The following is a 17,655-nucleotide window of genomic DNA, read 5'->3' as shown; positions in this document are numbered from 1 at the left end:
AACTAAACTACACTCCAGATCTGTGGGCGGAGCTGAGCTGAGTTGTAGAACATGTTTGCTCTGCAATGCTGCAAAGCTGGTTTTTAGCAGCCGAGACTGCTGTCATTGCTTTCGGTCAATAGTGAAAGAACTTTTTCTTTCTCCTCTGATGCCAAGTTGCGATAATTTTTACATGCCAGTGCACTCATGTTATACCATTCTGTTTAGTGTGTCTGTCAAAACACCAAAACCAGGTGAATGAGACTGAACACATCACTGCAGTGGTCTGCTGGGGGACCTGCGGGTCAAAGAGGTGGTTTTATTATTATGGCTGATCACAGTAACCTTACTGGCTCATGATCCATTCACTTTAACAAGGCACACCACTGACACATATAGTTGAATGGCTCAGTTGCAATCTGAGTTGAAGGATATGCCCATTATTAACACACACACACACACACACACACACACACACACACACACACACACACACACACACACACACACACAGAAAGCTTTCACATTCTGCTTGCTTGTGCTTTTATTTAGAGTTCACTCTCCTGCACTGGTGTTCTTATGCCTGTGTGCCTGTGTGTCAGGTTGCTCAGACATCAGTGCTTCCAAGGCGTCTGCAGGTCCCAGTCCACTGTTGCATAAGAGACACTGATTAGACGATATTCAACAGCTCTGCCACTCAGCCTGAATCTCACGCTCCACCTCTCCTCCTAAAATCTGAGCCAAAACCACACCTGAGTACTACAATCAGTTTTTAAGATCAATAACCCATCAGAACCCCCTACAGTAATGTAATCTGGTGGCTCTGCTTTGCCTTGGGAATGGTTTGACTCAATTTTTCCCCTTAGCAGGGAGGCTCAATGCAACTGCAACTCAGACAAGGTTGATGGGAGTGTTCTCTTCAAATTGATGATGCCTCCATCCATATGATGTACGGCATTGATTGAATAGCTGTGATAGCTATGAAAATTTTGTCGTTATAGACATACAAGACAGTGCTCTGTACCGCCACCATAAAAAGACTAATTGAGGGAATGTGTTTTCAAAAAATGTTATTCATTGTTCCTGCAGAGCTCCAAAGATTTGAACAATCATTTTGACACACACTGACCCTGGAGCTGTTTCGGCAGCATGTGGTGGCCCAGCACCTGGAAAATCTCATCTAACTCATCTAGTAGGCGACGTTTTGTCACAAAGCTCTACTCTCTTTTTTTAAAGCTTATTCTTTGTTCAGGCACTTATTTTTTAGTTATTCATTTGTTTTTTAATGTGTTGGGCACTGAACTGCACGCCAGCTGGTTTCTCTGAGATTAGATGTGAAATCAAAGACGGTGTGCAAACACATTAGCAAACATCTTATCTTTGTATGAACTTCAAGTAGAGGACACAAAGTGACTGTCAAAATAAGAAATAATATAAAAAGTTTGAAAACAGTCATAGTCATAAGAACATGATGTGTTTCTCATTTAAAGTTTACCTGAAACTGTGTGGAAAATTGACTGAATAACTTTAGAAATCTTTGAGCATTCATTATGTGTAAGCATCCACTACCACAAAACAATCAAGATCGATCGTCGTTTTACCTACACCTTACCCTCAGCCTAGCTGGTTTTCCTGCCACAGTTTAAGACACAGAGATGCAGAGAAAATGAAATAAGAAAGACTTTGACCTGGTAGAGTCTTATTGTTTTCTGCATACAAGAAGAAGGACATCATTTCAATTACATTGTGCCTCTATCTTCGTTAAGGCTGGAACGAGGCACAGCATTGCTTCATTCTATGGAGCTGGTCATAGAGTTAATTTAGCATATTCCAAATGTATCAATAATCCTTAATAATGAATTGTAAATTTAGCAGCATGTGATAATAGTGCACAGGCACTATTATCTGTGAACCCATTTCCTCTCCCAATCTTTCACAACATTTATCGTGAAGGATTGGGAGCCTTACATTTTCTAATTATGTATTTCCATCTTTCTGCATCATTAAAGCGGGCTCTTCCTTAAGAGAAAAGATTTAACTGCCCGGCTTATGCAAAAGGATTACGGTAATAGAAAGCTCATTCAGGAAGATGAGAAAACAAAGACGTCCTCTACCTTCTCTTCTATTCCCACCTGCTGTTCTGGTTTATAGGCTCATTCAGTTATACTCCACCACCATTCAACCCCCTTTAGAGCTAAATTTATCTTGGGACATGAGGTTTTGTTGCAGTGTTAACCATAGTGATGAACTCCCACATACATTTATAGACACACACATACATATATAAATGATTCCTGTGGGTCCCTGGTAGCTTTGGTACTCATTTGGGCCGTCTCCTTTGGGTTTCTTGATTCCCATATAGCAAATTTAGAATAAATATGGTTCCCTTGAGAGCAAAAGTCCAGCAAAAATTCCCAGTTGTCTGCAACTCTCTCTGTGAAGTCTATCTCTTATTGTGTGTGTTTTTGTCTTACTTTTTACACAACACATATAAATGAAATTCATCAGGTTGTCTATGCATAATGCACATCTTATGAGAGACCAACCACAGCCCAGCATTCTGCTGTCATTTCATCCTCTGAGCTAGCTTTTTGTTCAGGCTTTCATTTGTGAGACATGGTTAGAATTTTTTGGTTAATAATTCTACTTCTAAAGGATTTTCCCTTCCCGGCTCCTTTTAAATCTGTCAGCTCTCCCTGCAGGGATGCAGAGCGCATGTGGAACACATCTACAGGGTCACATTCATTTAGACACGTCCTATTGATTATATGTTTATTTTGCAAAGCCCAAAATGGGATAATCTCTAACTATATTATTGTGAGGCTTTACAAGATTATAGATTCATTATTTCTGCAGAGCACTATCAAAGGGCATTGTGGTGAGCTGTGAATGCCGTTGCACTCATATATAGGAAGACATGAGCAGAATTAATAATTTAATGATATGAAAGATCTTCACTTAATACAAGGTCACATTTGTTTTATTTTGACAGCATATCTTCTTCCACAAAGACCAGAAAGGCTGTTTTCATCACAGGCATAAAATATGCCCTGCTTAGATATATTTTTTTTATTCTGCAGATGGCAAAAGTGTCAACCCCTCAACTCAAGTCCTAACTACCCAATCACTTTCATTCATCCTACAGAGACGGGTGCAATAATAAATGAATTTAACATTCACTGACAGCCACAGCGTCATGCCTCACTAACTAGCACTATTATTTAGGAGAGACTCATGGATTGATGTTCTAGTGTAAAGCAGGCATCCGTGATAAGATTTCAGATAGGCTACCTGAGGGTGGAAGTCTGTCTTCATTGATGGAACCCACATCTTTAGCTCAGCCAATGGCATTAGCAAGCTCCACCACACCCGGTAAGCTGACTGGTTAGAGCTAAAGGGTTTTCGTCCTCTAATGGCTAACAAGCTTAACTCCAGCATTTCTTATTAATATTCTGTGAACACAGACGCCACCATTGGACTAGAACATTGCTGGGCCTCTCAAGAGCATCATTTTTTACTCATTATTTATTTCTACAGAATAATAAAAATTGTCACAATGTTAAAAAAAAAAAAAAAAAGGAGTAATATAATGGTTACCAAAAAAGAGTCAGACTGAAAAACTGTGAAATAATTATTTATCCTTTGTGTAGTGGTTCAAAATCTGAGGGTGCAGTAATTTAGTAGTGTTTCAAATTTAAATCCCATATAATATAAAGCAGGGTCTGTTTCGATTTGCCTAGATCAGCCAAAGTCAAGAGTCATTCTGCACACTGTGTTGTGGCCTACTTAAAACCTGAGAAAAACCCATGGAGCTCACCTAAAAAAAGAAAGTGATGTATATTTTGGAAAATTGTATTCAAAACTATGTTTTTCGTAATGCTACCCAGTCATATTCAAAGTGACCCACCTGACCCTAACATCCATTTAAAAGCAGCACATTCTGGTCAGGTTAATATCACAAACTGACCATCTCCTAATACCAGTTTTAATTCACTTTTTACATTAATAAATAAATGTTTATACACCTCTAACTCTACACATGTGAGTAATTTCAAACTGAATTACTGTGGCTTACCTGCAGTAACTTCACCAGCAGTGCCCACCCCACACTGTGGGAATCACTGGCCTAGGCACACACAAAGTAACATATAATTTACTTATTGTTTGGACTTTGATTTAAAGGTATATTATGTAAATTCTGATACCATTAGTTAAAAACATGTCTGCTAGTGCATGAAAGTGGGAGCACAGGAGTTGTTGTCTTCGCCAATGTGTCATATTTTGGCTTAAAATGGACTCAAGGAGCAAGCTGGTTAATATTTAGGGGCAGCTGGTAATTGGCTGGGGAGGATGGTTTATCAGGGACGCGACCAGGAGCCCTGCCAGAAGAAGAGAGAAAGTGTTAACAGCAGCCAAGATCAATTGAACAAGACATTGCAGACTTCTTTAATTAAGTTCCACTATCTTCTTTTTGGTCTTATGAATAAAGTTTCCAGAGATGTTCACGGCTGGTAGGCCAAAATCCAAATCAGACCAGGGGTGCAGGGAATGGTGTTCAGGCAGGTGGAAAGCAGGTAAATCCATTCCTATCCAAGGAAAGGAAGTGACTGATTGAAGCAGGCGAGAGTAGCTGGAGGTGTTTGAAATATTCTTCAGGTAGGTTGCGATTCAGATTTACAGGACAGGCTCCAGAAAGGAGATGACAAAACTGGGTTGCGAAGGAAAAAGCACAAACACTAAATGTAGCAGGGAGGGACTTATTATAATTATCATTATGATCATCATCATCATCAATCACCGGCCAGGATTTGAAGACCAGCTCTAGCCTCCACTCTTCGCCAGATGGTCTGCTACCTCACGGTGGGAAATCAGCTCATATAATATTGCTTAATGTTCATGTTCCTCCTCATGTTATTTTAACATGATTTTCTCCCTGCATCTTCAGTATCCACGCTCTAGGTTCAATACTCACCTGTCTCTCACCATGTCTTCCAGTGCTGGTCAACTCAGTCTTCATGTTTCTTACTTGTCTGCTCTCCTGCCTGCAACAATCCTCCGGACAGGAAAAATGTTGTGCATCTTGGCTACTCACTCCTTGACTCTCTCGGACACTCACCTAGCTGCCTCCCCTGTTTCATGTGCGTCACACGTGAAACAGATATTCCCATTAACTTTTACACTGAATCCGTCAAATCAGATCTTCATAGATTAGAATTGGAAATTTATATTTTGTCCACAAATAGTGGCATAGTTGCAACATGACATAGGTCATGTCATGGTCACAGGGAGATTACCATCGTATTTTTCCTGAAGTCTGACTGACATATTTAGCAGCAGTGAGGGCTTCCATTAATGCCAGGAAATCCAGACATCAGATAAAACGTCATTCAAGACACTGTGTTCTGGGCACCTTGCAATGTTTATGAATACAAGTTAGAGAAATTTTAGATTTCTATAACTATGAAGTCTGAGTTTATACTTTTAACAGCAACACTGAGAATGTTAATAGATAGAAATACAAAATAAAAGTGCACAGTTTTAGATTCTCCTATAAACCAGCGGTCCCCAACCCCCGGGCCTCGGACTGGTACCGGTCCGCGCAGAGGGAGGGAGTCTTGAACACCTTGAGCTGAACTCTATGCTGATGGAATCTTATCATTCAAATACTGCCCCTGAATTTCATGTCTGTTTTTGCTCCCACTAAAAACCCTGAAGGTCATCATCCTTCATTGGAAGTCAGTGTTGAACTCCCTGCACAGCAGTGCACCTACATTCAAAATGAGGAAAGAGAAAGAAACAGCGCTAACAATGTTCCCCAAAAAAACTTTACTGGTGCACATAAAATGGATCATGGAATATTATGTTAGGAATACTGCTAGAAAGGATTTTCCCATTTGTATTTTGCTTCATTGTACTTATTAAGGATTCAGATTAGAGATTGAGATCAGGAAAAAATTCTTCTTTAGACACAGATTAAAAGTAAATCAGCACTGATACATATTCTGATATTTTTTTCCCACTATTTCATATTATTAGCCACATCATATTACAGTGTATAGATACAGAAGCAACATTTCAGGGCTGTTGTATGTTCTCTTGCAATAATAAATGAGCTTCTACCACAAAGACTCGATATAGGTAACAAGACACAAATGCATACATTATCGTGTATGAAACAGTTATTCACAAGCCATTATTCTCAAAGTGGGAAACAAAGCATGCTGATTTCTTGCCCTGGGGATAAAACAAAGGGCTCAAGGTGTTTTTTTTTAATTTGTGAATGATAATCGACTGCTCATGGTTAAGTACAAAATTAGACTGCAACAGCTGTGTCACCTGCGAAAGGCGGTGTGAATTGGATTGCTCCTCATTGTGTAGTCTAGCCTATACCAGCCGATGCAGCTGGCCGCCTCTGCTCTGTGGTTAATATGATTGACTGCTCCACTGTCTGTTGACTAATATAATTGTCTGCAGCTATTTTGGTAAAGACTTGATCAGTGTAAAAGGCGACGGTCCTTCCTTGGTCACGGAAGGATCAAGTCACCTCCTGGGTGAAGACAGCCGCAGCAGGCTCGTGGCGGAGCCGCCGAGCGGAGCAGCCAGTCACCCCGTTTACGGTAGGCCAGCCACACCAGCAGCAGCATCACTGTGACAAGCGAGGAGCCAACCACCAGGCTGACTATGACCAGAGCCAAGTCCAGTTCTGATGGTTCTGATAAAAACACAAACAAACAGACCGTAAAAGTCACAGCCATGACTTGTTTGTGCAGTGTTCCCTAATCTCTTTTACTTTCATCGTGTAGCTTTATATGACGCACTCATGAGGAGAATATCTAATTTCCTGTCACATCATCTGCCGTGCATGCTCTGTTATCTCAGATCATCATTTTTGTGTAAGGACCAGCTAATAATTACCTATCTCCTCTGGAAAGGTAGAGTTCTTCACTTGTTTCAACATGGGTCCAAAGGATATGCGATTTTTCAGATTGGTGGCAAAAGTTTGCGAGCCCTCTGAGGGAAGTGCACGCCTCTTCTGAAGGCACTGCTACAAAAAGACGAGGAGATATAAAACAATTAAGTTTGGAAACTGGTGAAATAGCTAACAGGTTATTATCTGTTTGGGTGATGGATGGTTGTTCTTTTTGTCTGTGATGATAAACAGAAAGAAATGTGCACGAAACCAACACAAACAAATCACTCCTCTGATAAATATTTTGGAAAAACCTGATTTCTTTCCTGCCAGTTTTTTTTTTTAGTTGAATAAAAAGAGCATGAGCAGAAGTATTTATTTCAAATAAAGAGCTGCAAATATGGATTTGAGCTTGTAAGGAACAGCTTTCATTTAATCTAGGCATCCCATTCTGATTTAGAGCAGCTCAAACTGGGTTTTTGCAATGCAATGTATAGCTTTTCTGTAGCTGATGTGCTTCACCAGAATGCATAGTCTCACATCAAGTGCAAAGAAGAAACACAATTTGTCACAACAAGAGGGGGGAAGGAGCAATAGATGTGGACAAAGAAAGTTGCAGATAATGCAGTACAATTTGTGTCAAAGCTCAAACTCTCAAAGTGTTTTACTGCTCTATAAGATGGAGCTTTTATCGTCTATCATATATCCCCACTGTTTTACATGACCACTGTAACAGGAAAAAACAAAAGAAAAATGGCTGAGAACTTAGCAATACTAGAATCACAGCTGCTGTGGGAGCTGTGGAAGTGCTCTTCAAAGCCAGACATCAAAATGAGTCTCTGGAGTTTTTCCTCTCTTTCACCTCCGCCCTCTAACATGCACTTGTCAGATGATTCCCCTTTTCTCATTAAATCAGAGCCCTCATTCCCAAAACAGCAGGATACAGGGGTTGGTATTAGAGCTGCTTGTCTAGTGCTATTCTCTAACTTTGTGAAGACCTCATCTAACCTATAGTGTGTCTATAATCACGTGACCAGGGTTCCAGGCTGTGTGTTTGATTCCTGGGGTTTGACTCCGGTCTTTGTAATCTTGCTAAAGAGTGAGATGTATAAAATACTTATTAGTATTAGCAATGGCATGTTGCATTAGTTGTACCAAAGGATTCTTTTAACTTTGATTCTGAAAAATTATGTATGCCTATGCTTTCAAATAATTTTCATTTACCGTCTCTCTTTGCTCTTGTACCCAACCAATTTAAAGGAGCCCGCTCACTTCTAGTCTGTCTCCATGTTTTCCGTGTCACAAAATTTAAATTACCTTCAGTCGCTTGCTCTTTCATTCTCTCACATCATTACGCTGTGCACCCACTGCAATCTTACCCTTTCACAGTCAGAGTGGTTCCTCAGGCAGACACTCAGATCGCAGTGTAGGTACACTACTGAGTAATTAATCATTTGGAAGAGACTGATGGTGAAGCTGGCACTCGTTGACAAGGCAGTGGGCAGTAGTGTGATCCCTGCTGGTTCTGCTGCTAACCTGAGGCACCAAAACAAATGCAGAGTATAACCTTAGTGGATTTTTTTTTCTTTAAAAGAAATAGCGGAATGTTTAAGGAAAAGCGGTTAAAGTGAGAAAATCCTGCCACATGCCATGGAAGCTGCAGTAATCAATAAACAGTGCACCCTTTTTGTGTCAATATTTTGGATTGGACTGAGCTGAACACTTAAAAAAACAATAAATCATATTAGGTAAATGTCAGTTTTTGTTTTAGGGTGTTGTAAGATTGGTAGTTATGGTATGTAATGTTAATAAGTTTTGCTATAAATTCTGATTTAGCGTCCAGAATATATTCACCAGTGTGCTGATTTTTTAAGCATTTCCTCAGCTCTTTAGGAGTTATTGAGGTTATTATTTCAAGGTAATTTAAAATGATTTACTGTTTTTTTTTCTTCATTTCACTCAGGAGAAATACATTTGAAAAAAAAACTGCACATCACTGGTGTAAACATTTTTTTAAGTTTAACAGTCACTCAGACTTTGATATTTTACAGGTTGTCTATTTACAGTATATTGCTGCTTCTCCATATGTGTGGAGTGCACCCAATTTCCATCTATCTGACTGATCCTGGCTCAGAGAGATAACACCATCAACCTACAACAGCCTTCTTTTTATCTAGAATATTTAACTCTTAGAAATGGACCTGCAGCTTCCTGGATTGATGTAAGTTATAGTAAAACTGTTTATCTGGTAAAATAAATAAATAAATAAAAATAAACATTCTTTTAAGCAGTGACAGTCTAGCCCTACGTATAATAACAACCCTGGGCCGTGTGGATAAGTGTTACCTGGTAAAAATGTGATACCTGAATTTTTTTAATTATTTTATTCCCCCATCACCAGGTCAGAGATTTGGAAAAATTGAACATTTAAACTTATATTTAATCCAAAGTTTGAATGAGACTGCCTAATAACCTTATTACAAGAAGTCAACAAACACTGATGTTATCAAAGACATCAGAATTCTATCCATCCATCCATTTTCTTGACAGTTTATCCAATTCATTGTGGTGGGGGATTGCCGGAACGCAAGAGTTGGAAAAGAACACAAACGCTTATTTCCGGCTTTCCTGTTTACCTGGAGAAAAGACAGCAGGTAGAGTTTGCAAGGTCTGGCTGGATGGTTGGAGACAGGCAACAGGAGGTGACCCCGAGGTTTATCTGACTGTTGTTTGTCTTTAGGTTGATAACCACTCTGAGGTTCCCCTGGGCAGGTACAGCATCGCCAGGCTCTACACCTCTCCCAAGGTCAAGACTCATTTCTGCTGTGTAGTTTCCACTGCCACACAGATCCTCTGAAACTTCTGTTATACTACCAACAAATTGGTGTATTTGCAACATGAATCTTAACATATTTACATCATAAATATCTTTAAAGAAGGGCGGCACCAAAAATGTTATTGTGTAAAGTACTGCATATTACATACTTTATGTTACTGCTAAACATAAACACATAAACATACATCTTATTTTGTGATTGATTTCTCAATGTAGACATTCGTTTACATCTATTTTGATTTAGTATAGAAATCAGCTTTAGGACTTGCAGTCACATGAGTATCTCAGGTTGAACAAATACAGCTCTGAAAACTCTTCCCACCTCAGAGTTTTCACAGTTGTGAAGGGTAGTAGTAGTTATGTCTAAGTTATTTTGCTCAGCTAAAATTCCTAATTGTGCTATAAACATTCATTGACTGCAGAAATAAATAAATAAAATGGCATCCTAGTCTGTTTGCCAACTGTGGTTCCTGACTTCTTTTCACAAATTAGGAAGAAAAAAAACGTAAAAGTCATGGGATCATTTCTAGTCAATATTTTAATCATTCAAAATCTCCAGTATGTGTTAACTAATTATAAATAGTAGCATTACCCAGAGAGATACAGATGTGATGAGGTCCTTCCCCTGCGCTTCAGCTTTGGCAGCTCTGACTCAGACTCTGGCAGTAACAGGCTGCGCCCAGACTCTTCTTTAGCCGCGGCACTCACTAACCTGGTGGCATTTTGCGCTTCAAGTACCTCGACATTGCCTGCTCCTCGGTTTAATTGTGTTTTTGTGTTTTTTTCAGAGAGCACCGTCAGCTCAGTAGCCTTTATTTTGGTCTGCAGAAGAGCTGCTTCAGGTTCAGATAAAGTGACCTCTTTAGCAGGAACCTCCTGAGCCTTCGAGGTCTCTCTGTGAAAGCGTCTTTGTGTTGTTTTCCTTACAAAGTGGGGCCTCTCAGGTGTCCAGTGCCTCTCCAAATGAACAGCTTTAGCTGCCACACTCCTGGCCTTTTCTGACATCGTTTCATCAACGCCGTGATCGGATTCACCGATACTGATGAATGCTGAAAGCGTTGCATATTCAAGGTCAGCGGCCTGCGGTGTAGCCTTTCCAGCTACAAGACAGTCAGAGCTGCAATTGCCATTTTCTGGTTTTGCGCCAGCAGTGTCCTCGTCTCTGAAATGATCTCTTTCTGTGACTGCACCCTGTGTTTTATACATTTTCTGACTATGATCAATTTCACCTGGTCCAGTTGTTGTTTCAGTCGTCTTGGTTGACCGAGCACAGCCGATAGTCCTACAGCTGCTTTTATTAATAATGTCTGTGGGCGAGATCCTTGTAGTTGGTGCAGAATCTGCCATAAATCCAGATATCAATTGACTTATTGAAGTCTTTTCATGCGAGGTCTGCCTGTCAGGCTGCTCTGTTCTGTCCTGCGTATATGCTGCAGAAATTTTCTCAAGTAGAGATTGTTTGGCTTCAAAAGCACTCTTTGTAGTCAGAGCTGTTTTGATGTCTTTAATTAATGAATATTCCATTTTTCTAAGCATGGTAGATGTTGGACCATGCAAACCTTCAGCTCTGTGGGATGTCTGCAGCAAGTCTCTTTGGATGTCCTTCTCTGGGTCATTAATATTATGTGTTATTACAAATACAGCAGGAGCAGCATGCTGACTCTGTTCAATAGTCCGTACAGAAATTTTATCCTCAGGCAGCTCGGCACTGTGTGTTTCTGTTGTGTGTTGTCTTTTCACAGCAGGGGTGGGTTTGCCAGTAGTAGGAGTTATGGGACGCCCTATCAATGACAAAGACTCAGTATGACGATTCGAGTGCTCTATGTGCTCAGCAGCAGCGCGAGATGAGTTTTCCACAACTGGCACACTCTCACTAGCCATCAGCAGTGATTCGTGATCTTCTTTGGACACAGTAACCCCACCTATGGTAGGAGTTGGAGCCAGGGACACGGAATCATCAGTTACTGCTGTTATCATTTGAAAGGAAGAAGTAATTAGCTGGTCGTCAGTCTGGTGTGTGGATTTACTGAGGATAATGATATCATTTCTGAAAGTAATATGTGCAGCAGGGAGAGCACTGTTGCTCACTGAATTGTTTTGCTTTCCGGGTGTTTTTTCTGCATGATGCTTCACATCAGAAACAGACATTTTAGTCACATCATCATGCTGGATTTTAGGCATTTCAGGCCAACCTTCTGACTCAACATCTGGAGAGGTGCCAGATGGTGCCACATGTGTGCTAAAGGCAGGTGTTCCAAAATCATACACAAAATTGTCGTCCATAGCCTGCTCAGTCCTGGGCCCAGCATGAACCGCAAGCATGACAGACTTGATGGGAACTGTCACAGTGCTGTTTGCTTCATTTTCGCCATTTACACTGATCAGGTCATTCTCATGAATCATTTTCATTGCTGGTTTATCAGCCTGCATTATAGACAAAGAATTAAGTTCATCTATGTTATCTTTATTGCTGCCGGTCATTGGAGTAATAAAAGGTAAACTGTTCTTTTCAAGTCTCATCTCTGATATTTGCTCTGTGACCAGCTCTAAATGTTTCACTTTCAAGGTCACCATTGTTCGTGCATTATTGTTCTCCTTGATTTGATTTGTCTCATCAGCAGTCCCTAACAAAGACTTGACACGGTCACTTTCACCATTCGCATGTTGAGTGTTGGAATTGGCCCTAAGTAAGTTTAGTAAGACAGGGCTAACCGCTGATCCGGTTAGACCTGTCAGCCTATAGGTGCCAGGTAAAATGTCACCTCCAAACAGGCTGAGATTTAGCAGCGGTGACATGTTGGTATGGGGAAATTGATCGTTTTCCGCTTTAGGACTCGATGATGCCGTTAGGGTATGCACAGATCTCTGCTCGTTACCATCAACAGAGGTATGCAGAGCATCTGGATGGGCTGTCTGCTCTGACAGTTTAAATGAGCATGGCTGGCCTGAAGTCATGTCAAAAGAGGGGGAGGAGGAGGACTCGCTGATCTGAGGGACAGGCTGCGCTTGGCGAGGCTGCAACTGGCCTATGGAGATGTGGGCCTCGGATGACAAGGCTGTGGCCGTGGGTGGCCTAGTAGATGAGTGATTATACATCTTCTGGTGTGGACCGGGATTCACTGATGCTATAATGTATTCTGCTTGCTCGCTCTCATTTGCGGTATGTAAAATTGAATTGGCCTTTGAAACTGAAGCACTAAAGTTATGCGTCTGATCTGGGATGTCGTAAATAATTGATATATTGGGAGTAGAACTATTTACTGTAAAGTGGGGCTCAGCTCTCGGGAATCCAGCTGCGGTTGTCAATCGATGGGTGGTGAGTGACAACATATTGCTGATAGTCTTTAGTAAAGGGTGAGTGAATTTAGCTGCACTGCTGTTTGGGGAAACCGATGGCTTTAATACGTCCCCAAACTTTAAAGTGTGATGTCCAAATGTAGCTTCAACAACTTCGTTCCGGGCACTTTCTTTAGCGAGTGATGACGTAACTTCATGTTTTGGAAAAACGTCCTTGGGGGGAGAGAGATGAGATCTAGTCTGTGTGTATGGCTCTTTGGGAAGAGATGTTGTTTTCGATTGGATGGGGCTCTGACTTGTTGTTCTGTGATTTTTTGTCACTTTATAGGTAAATGATTTATTTGTGATTTCCACAATTGCTGTAGCATTTTCTCCCAGATGAATGCCCTTGTTCTCAGTGGTTCCCAGCTGTTTAATCAAACTGGGGCAGGGAGACAGGTTCTCAACAATGTGTTCTTTATCTCTGTTAAATTCTTTCGAATTAGTAGGGGGTCCAAAGGGAACATTTGTCATGTCCTTTTTCCCAGTTTCCCCAACACATTTATTGTCTTCTTTCCCCTCTGGCGTTTTCTCACTTCTATCCTCTGCTTCTTCCCTTTTTAAAGACTCACTCTGCTTTTCAGCTGCAACTTTTAGGAAATTCTCTTCATATATTTTAGTCACACTGTCTCTTTCAGCTCCTTCTTCATCACTGATTTGCCCTTTGCTTTGATCCAGGTTTTGTCTCAAGGTTACACCCTCCTCTCCATTGGTCATTTCACCTTTTTCCCTACTCATGTTGGCGGTTTGCGCTGCCATTTCTTCCCCTTCCCTGTCTACATTTTGATTTGTCTTAGCTCTGGTATTGATTATTTTTTCTTGTTCTTCTTCTCTGCTCTCTTTAAATTTTTCTCTTTGATAGTTCAAAGTTGTGTCTTTCCTGTTTTTCTCTCCTTCCTGCAACTTTATTATTGCGTTCATCTCCTCATCGTTTTCTGTCTTGTTCCCATTTTCTACAACTGCATACAACACCTGTTCATTTTCATCTCTTGATTTTGTATCATTATCTCTTAGTGACTCTCTGATTAAATCCCCACTATATGTTGAATAAGACTGACGAGTTGATGCTACATTCTTCCCTCTAGCTACATCATAAGTTCCTACCTGGATGAGTTTAGACTGAGTCCCTGAAAATTTACTTATTGTCAGTTTCTCAGAAAGAGATTTGCTTGATAGTGTTGGTAGTGTCAACACGGGCATGTCATCACCAAAGTCCTGACTCAACTCTGAGAGAAACAACTTCCTGGGCAAAACTTCTGTTGTTGCGGTGGTTGTAGTTTGTGGTTCTCTTATAACTGGTTTATTCATTGGCCCTGGGGGATCAACAGAAGAATGTTTAACAATGCTGTGTACAGCGTTAAATGTCAGAGGATCTTGTTTATCTGTCAAGTGTGTCTTTGTGGTTGCAGATGCAAGCTTTATGGCAGAATCCTTTGGTAATAATGTCAGTATGGGTCCTTTGGTCTGAAAGCTTGGTTTAGCTGGTGTTTGGAGTCTCAGAAGAGAGATCAAAGAATCCACTCTTCCTGTCTGAAAGTGAGACTCAGGATTTTCGACTGGCAAAGCGGTTGGCCTACTCCCGCTGAAGGGTGTTGCTGCACTGTGAGCTTCAATCGAGCTCATTCTTACTGCTGGATGAGATGCAGTGCTGTGATCACTACCCTCTGTAAGAACACTTATGTGAGTGCTGTGGGGAGCTGAACTAATAACAGGCATATTGCTTACCGGCCCACTGCTGATGTCCAAAGACTGTCTTTGAATGAAACTTTTTAAGTTTGTTGAGACACTGTGGGAAGCTGTTTTGTTATTCTTACTGAAATATATCAGGTCTGACTGCGGGACCCCAGTGCTTACTTTTTTTTCATACAGCTCTTTTTCTCCACTTTCTACTGGTTTCCTTGCAATATAAAAGGATTTTGATGAGTGAGAAAATGTTGTAGATGTTGAGACGGGTCTCTCTTTGACAGAAGCTTCACTAGGATAGGTATGCCTCAATTGCTTCTTGGTGTCTTCTTTTGTTTCTGACGACACCTCAGCAAGAGGTCGTGTGTGAAACGCAACCGCTTCTGGAGCTGATGAAAAAAAAATGTTTGGGGAATCATTCAAAACGCTTTGAGTATGACTCTGAGTGTTACTGAAGGAAAAAGAAAGGAAAGTCTGATCGTAAGGTAAACTTCCTCCCTCGCTGAAACTGGAGTGCTTGGTGAGGTTTGCATGACTGACGTCTCTGTTTAACATTTCTTCTTGCACTCGAGCTGACTGTTGATATAAACTGGTTAATGAGGCTGTAAGTTTACTGTTGTCAGGGGAGCCATGAGTTGACAGTGCAGCTTTCCCGGTGGAGCTTGGCCTTTGATCTTTCAGGCAGGTCAAACACAAGTTTGTTATTGTGCTTCCTCTCGGTGAATCTTCTGCTGTAGCATTCTGAAAGATGGATTGCACTGTGCCCAAGCCATACAGGTCTCTTCTCGGGTTTGTGGTTTCCTTGCCTTGAGACTGTTTGTCACTGCTGTCATTACGTGCTGCATCCAGGTTATCAATTACACGAGAATGAGATGCAGATAGCGCTGGAGGTCTCAGGGATCCATCAGCAGATGTGAGCTTAACAGAGTTAGTGTTTCTTTGATTCCTGTAATCAAGAAGAGTGTGAAACCAAGGAGGGGCTTTCACTGCCTCTGCAGTCAAATTTCCCTCTGGGTCAGAGGTGTCATTCATCATTAATTCTATTGCAGATTGTGCAGAAGATGATGAGATCTTTTCATAATTAGAGATCAATAGTTTTTCTGATTCAGTGTCAATCCTCATAGCCGACGGCTCTCTCTTTAATATGAGAGAGCTATTCCCATTTCTGGAGACAAAATGCTTTGAGCTTGGTAGGGAAATTAAAGCTGACGCCTTTGTTATTAGACTTTTCTTATAAGGTTTTGTCAGTCTGGTGTCAAGCAAGACCGCCTCTGGAAACTTGGCAGTCAATGCCATTGCGGTATGTTGATGTGTCTTCTCTGTAGGTATTGCTTCTGTGCCATGACCAGTTGTGTTTTCATTTTTCAGAAGCAGATCTTTTGTGACAGTTGTGCCTTTTGTTTGCTCTGTGAAGTAACCTTGGAAATCTTCTTTTTCTGCCCTGACTACGAAGACAAAAGCAAAACATGTCACTCAAATGTCCTCCCTAGAGGCTCTGTTTCTTAAACCTAGCATGAAAAATAGCACAAAAATGAATAAATAAATAAAATAAATGTGCTACTGTTTAGTACTATTGAAGTCTTAAAATCACATTAGTACAAACACCTGGTATTCAAAATAAGACCGAGTGACTGAGTGAGGTTAAAACATTTTAAATCAGCATCACTGTTTTAGTTATTGGAGAGGTTGTCTTGCCCTCATATAACTTGTCCTTGCTGGTGATTTTAAGAAGTTTAAAATAGTGTTAGAAAAAGAGCCTTGCTGCTATAGTACATGTATGCATAAGATAGAAAATGTCTGAGGTTGATGTTTACACTGATAATTGCAGCATTGATATCAGCCAGTTTACAAACTGAATTAATCTTTGCACATTAATATTGTGAGTTATTACTCTACGGCAAACTGAGGAAACAGCAAAAAAAAAAAAACCTATACCATAACATCATATATTTAAATACAGGGTAACACATACAGGTCACACATAGAATGGATGTGAAAGAAAAATCAATTAATATTGATTATATTAAAACATTATCATAAAGCTAAACAAAGTAGTCTTATGAATGTAATACGCCTTAACTTATGAATGCATTCCTCTGATTTAGGTAATTACTTTAAAATTAAAATGTAAGAGCCAGAATATCATTTATGTATCTATCCATCTACCAGGCATGACACACAATTAAATATATATGTGAGGAAAATTCTTTTAATTTATTCAAAGAGCTGCTATTTTATTTTATTATTTTCGGCATCTTTACTCTACTCTGCAGACTACTCTTTGTTGTTTTTATTTTGGTATTTTCTTCTGATGAACAAATAAATAATCATTTCTGTATTTTTTAATGTTGCTTTAATATTTTTTACATTTTAAGCAGTATATTGTATTTTAAGTATTACAACTTTACAGCTCATATATGTGTACTGTATGCAGTTTATATATAGCTGCAAGCTGCAAAAAACAAACATATTCTATCTAACATAGAAATAATTTATTAAATTGGCCAATTAATTGATTAATCTGCAGTATACAGGGCTCACCATTAAGTTAAGTTACTTTACTGAGAAAATAAACACAACTGTGAGTACATACCTGGAAGCAGAAAGAGTCCTAGTATAAAACAGTGAAGCATTTTCATTTCTGTTCTGTCTTGTTTGCGATTTATCAGTCCCGCTGATTAAATGCTCTTATTACTGTTTAATCCACCTGAGCAGAAGGTATCAGCTGTTTGCAGTTACTAGCAGATGGTGCCATCCCATGCAGGGAGCTTTTGTCCTCTGAAGTTCATTTATACGTGGATTCGATTTCACAGTAATCCTCCCTCTTTACAGTCACAACTACATGGCCATGGGTTAGAAGATGAACGAATTCAATAAGGAATTTTAAACAATATGTATCAGAAACTCTGAC

At 40.2% G+C, this 17,655-nt stretch overlaps 1 protein-coding gene across 2 annotated transcripts; it reads right to left on the bottom strand.

Annotated features, from left to right (window-relative positions):
- Positions 1 to 5,774: 5,774 nt before the first annotated feature.
- LOC113036652 (uromodulin-like 1) lies at positions 5,775 to 16,395 on the bottom strand. Of its 2 annotated transcripts, none has more exons than XR_013901257.1 (4): positions 9,526 to 16,395; positions 8,269 to 8,425; positions 6,895 to 7,024; positions 5,775 to 6,691 (listed from the first exon to the last, which is right to left on the bottom strand). XR_013901257.1 is itself a non-coding variant. In XM_080288597.1 (4 exons), exons 1-4 carry the CDS (start codon positions 9,798 to 9,800, stop codon positions 6,504 to 6,506), a joined length of 750 nt encoding a protein of 249 aa, XP_080144723.1. In that variant the 5' UTR covers positions 9,801 to 10,285; the 3' UTR covers positions 5,775 to 6,503. The 2 variants fall into 2 exon arrangements, 1 of the variants encoding a protein (XP_080144723.1); XM_080288597.1 differs by having other exon boundaries at positions 9,526 to 10,285.
- Between the last annotated feature and the right edge of the window lie 1,260 nt (positions 16,396 to 17,655).

The sequence above is a fragment of the Astatotilapia calliptera genome, chromosome 14, assembly GCF_964374335.1.
Source record: "Astatotilapia calliptera chromosome 14, fAstCal68.1, whole genome shotgun sequence".
Classification (NCBI taxonomy): domain Eukaryota; kingdom Metazoa; phylum Chordata; class Actinopteri; order Cichliformes; family Cichlidae; genus Astatotilapia; species Astatotilapia calliptera.
The sequence above is the reverse complement of the archived record's forward strand: the minus strand, read 5'-3'. Positions and strand labels throughout refer to the sequence as shown.

What these genes read in the sequence shown, in the direction of transcription:
- LOC113036652 (XM_080288597.1), bottom strand. Translation starts at nt 9,800, where the DNA reads ATGTTAAGATTCATGTTGCAAATACACCAATTTGTTGGTAGTATAACA. An exon ending in ACCTGCTGTCTTTTCTCCAG is followed by an intron (nt 8,426 to 9,525) that starts GTAAACAGGAAA and finishes TTGGTGCCTCAG; the next exon opens with GTTAGCAGCAGAACCAGCAG. An exon ending in TACCTTTCCAGAGGAGATAG is followed by an intron (nt 6,692 to 6,894) that starts GTAATTATTAGC and finishes TGTTTTTATCAG; the next exon opens with AACCATCAGAACTGGACTTG.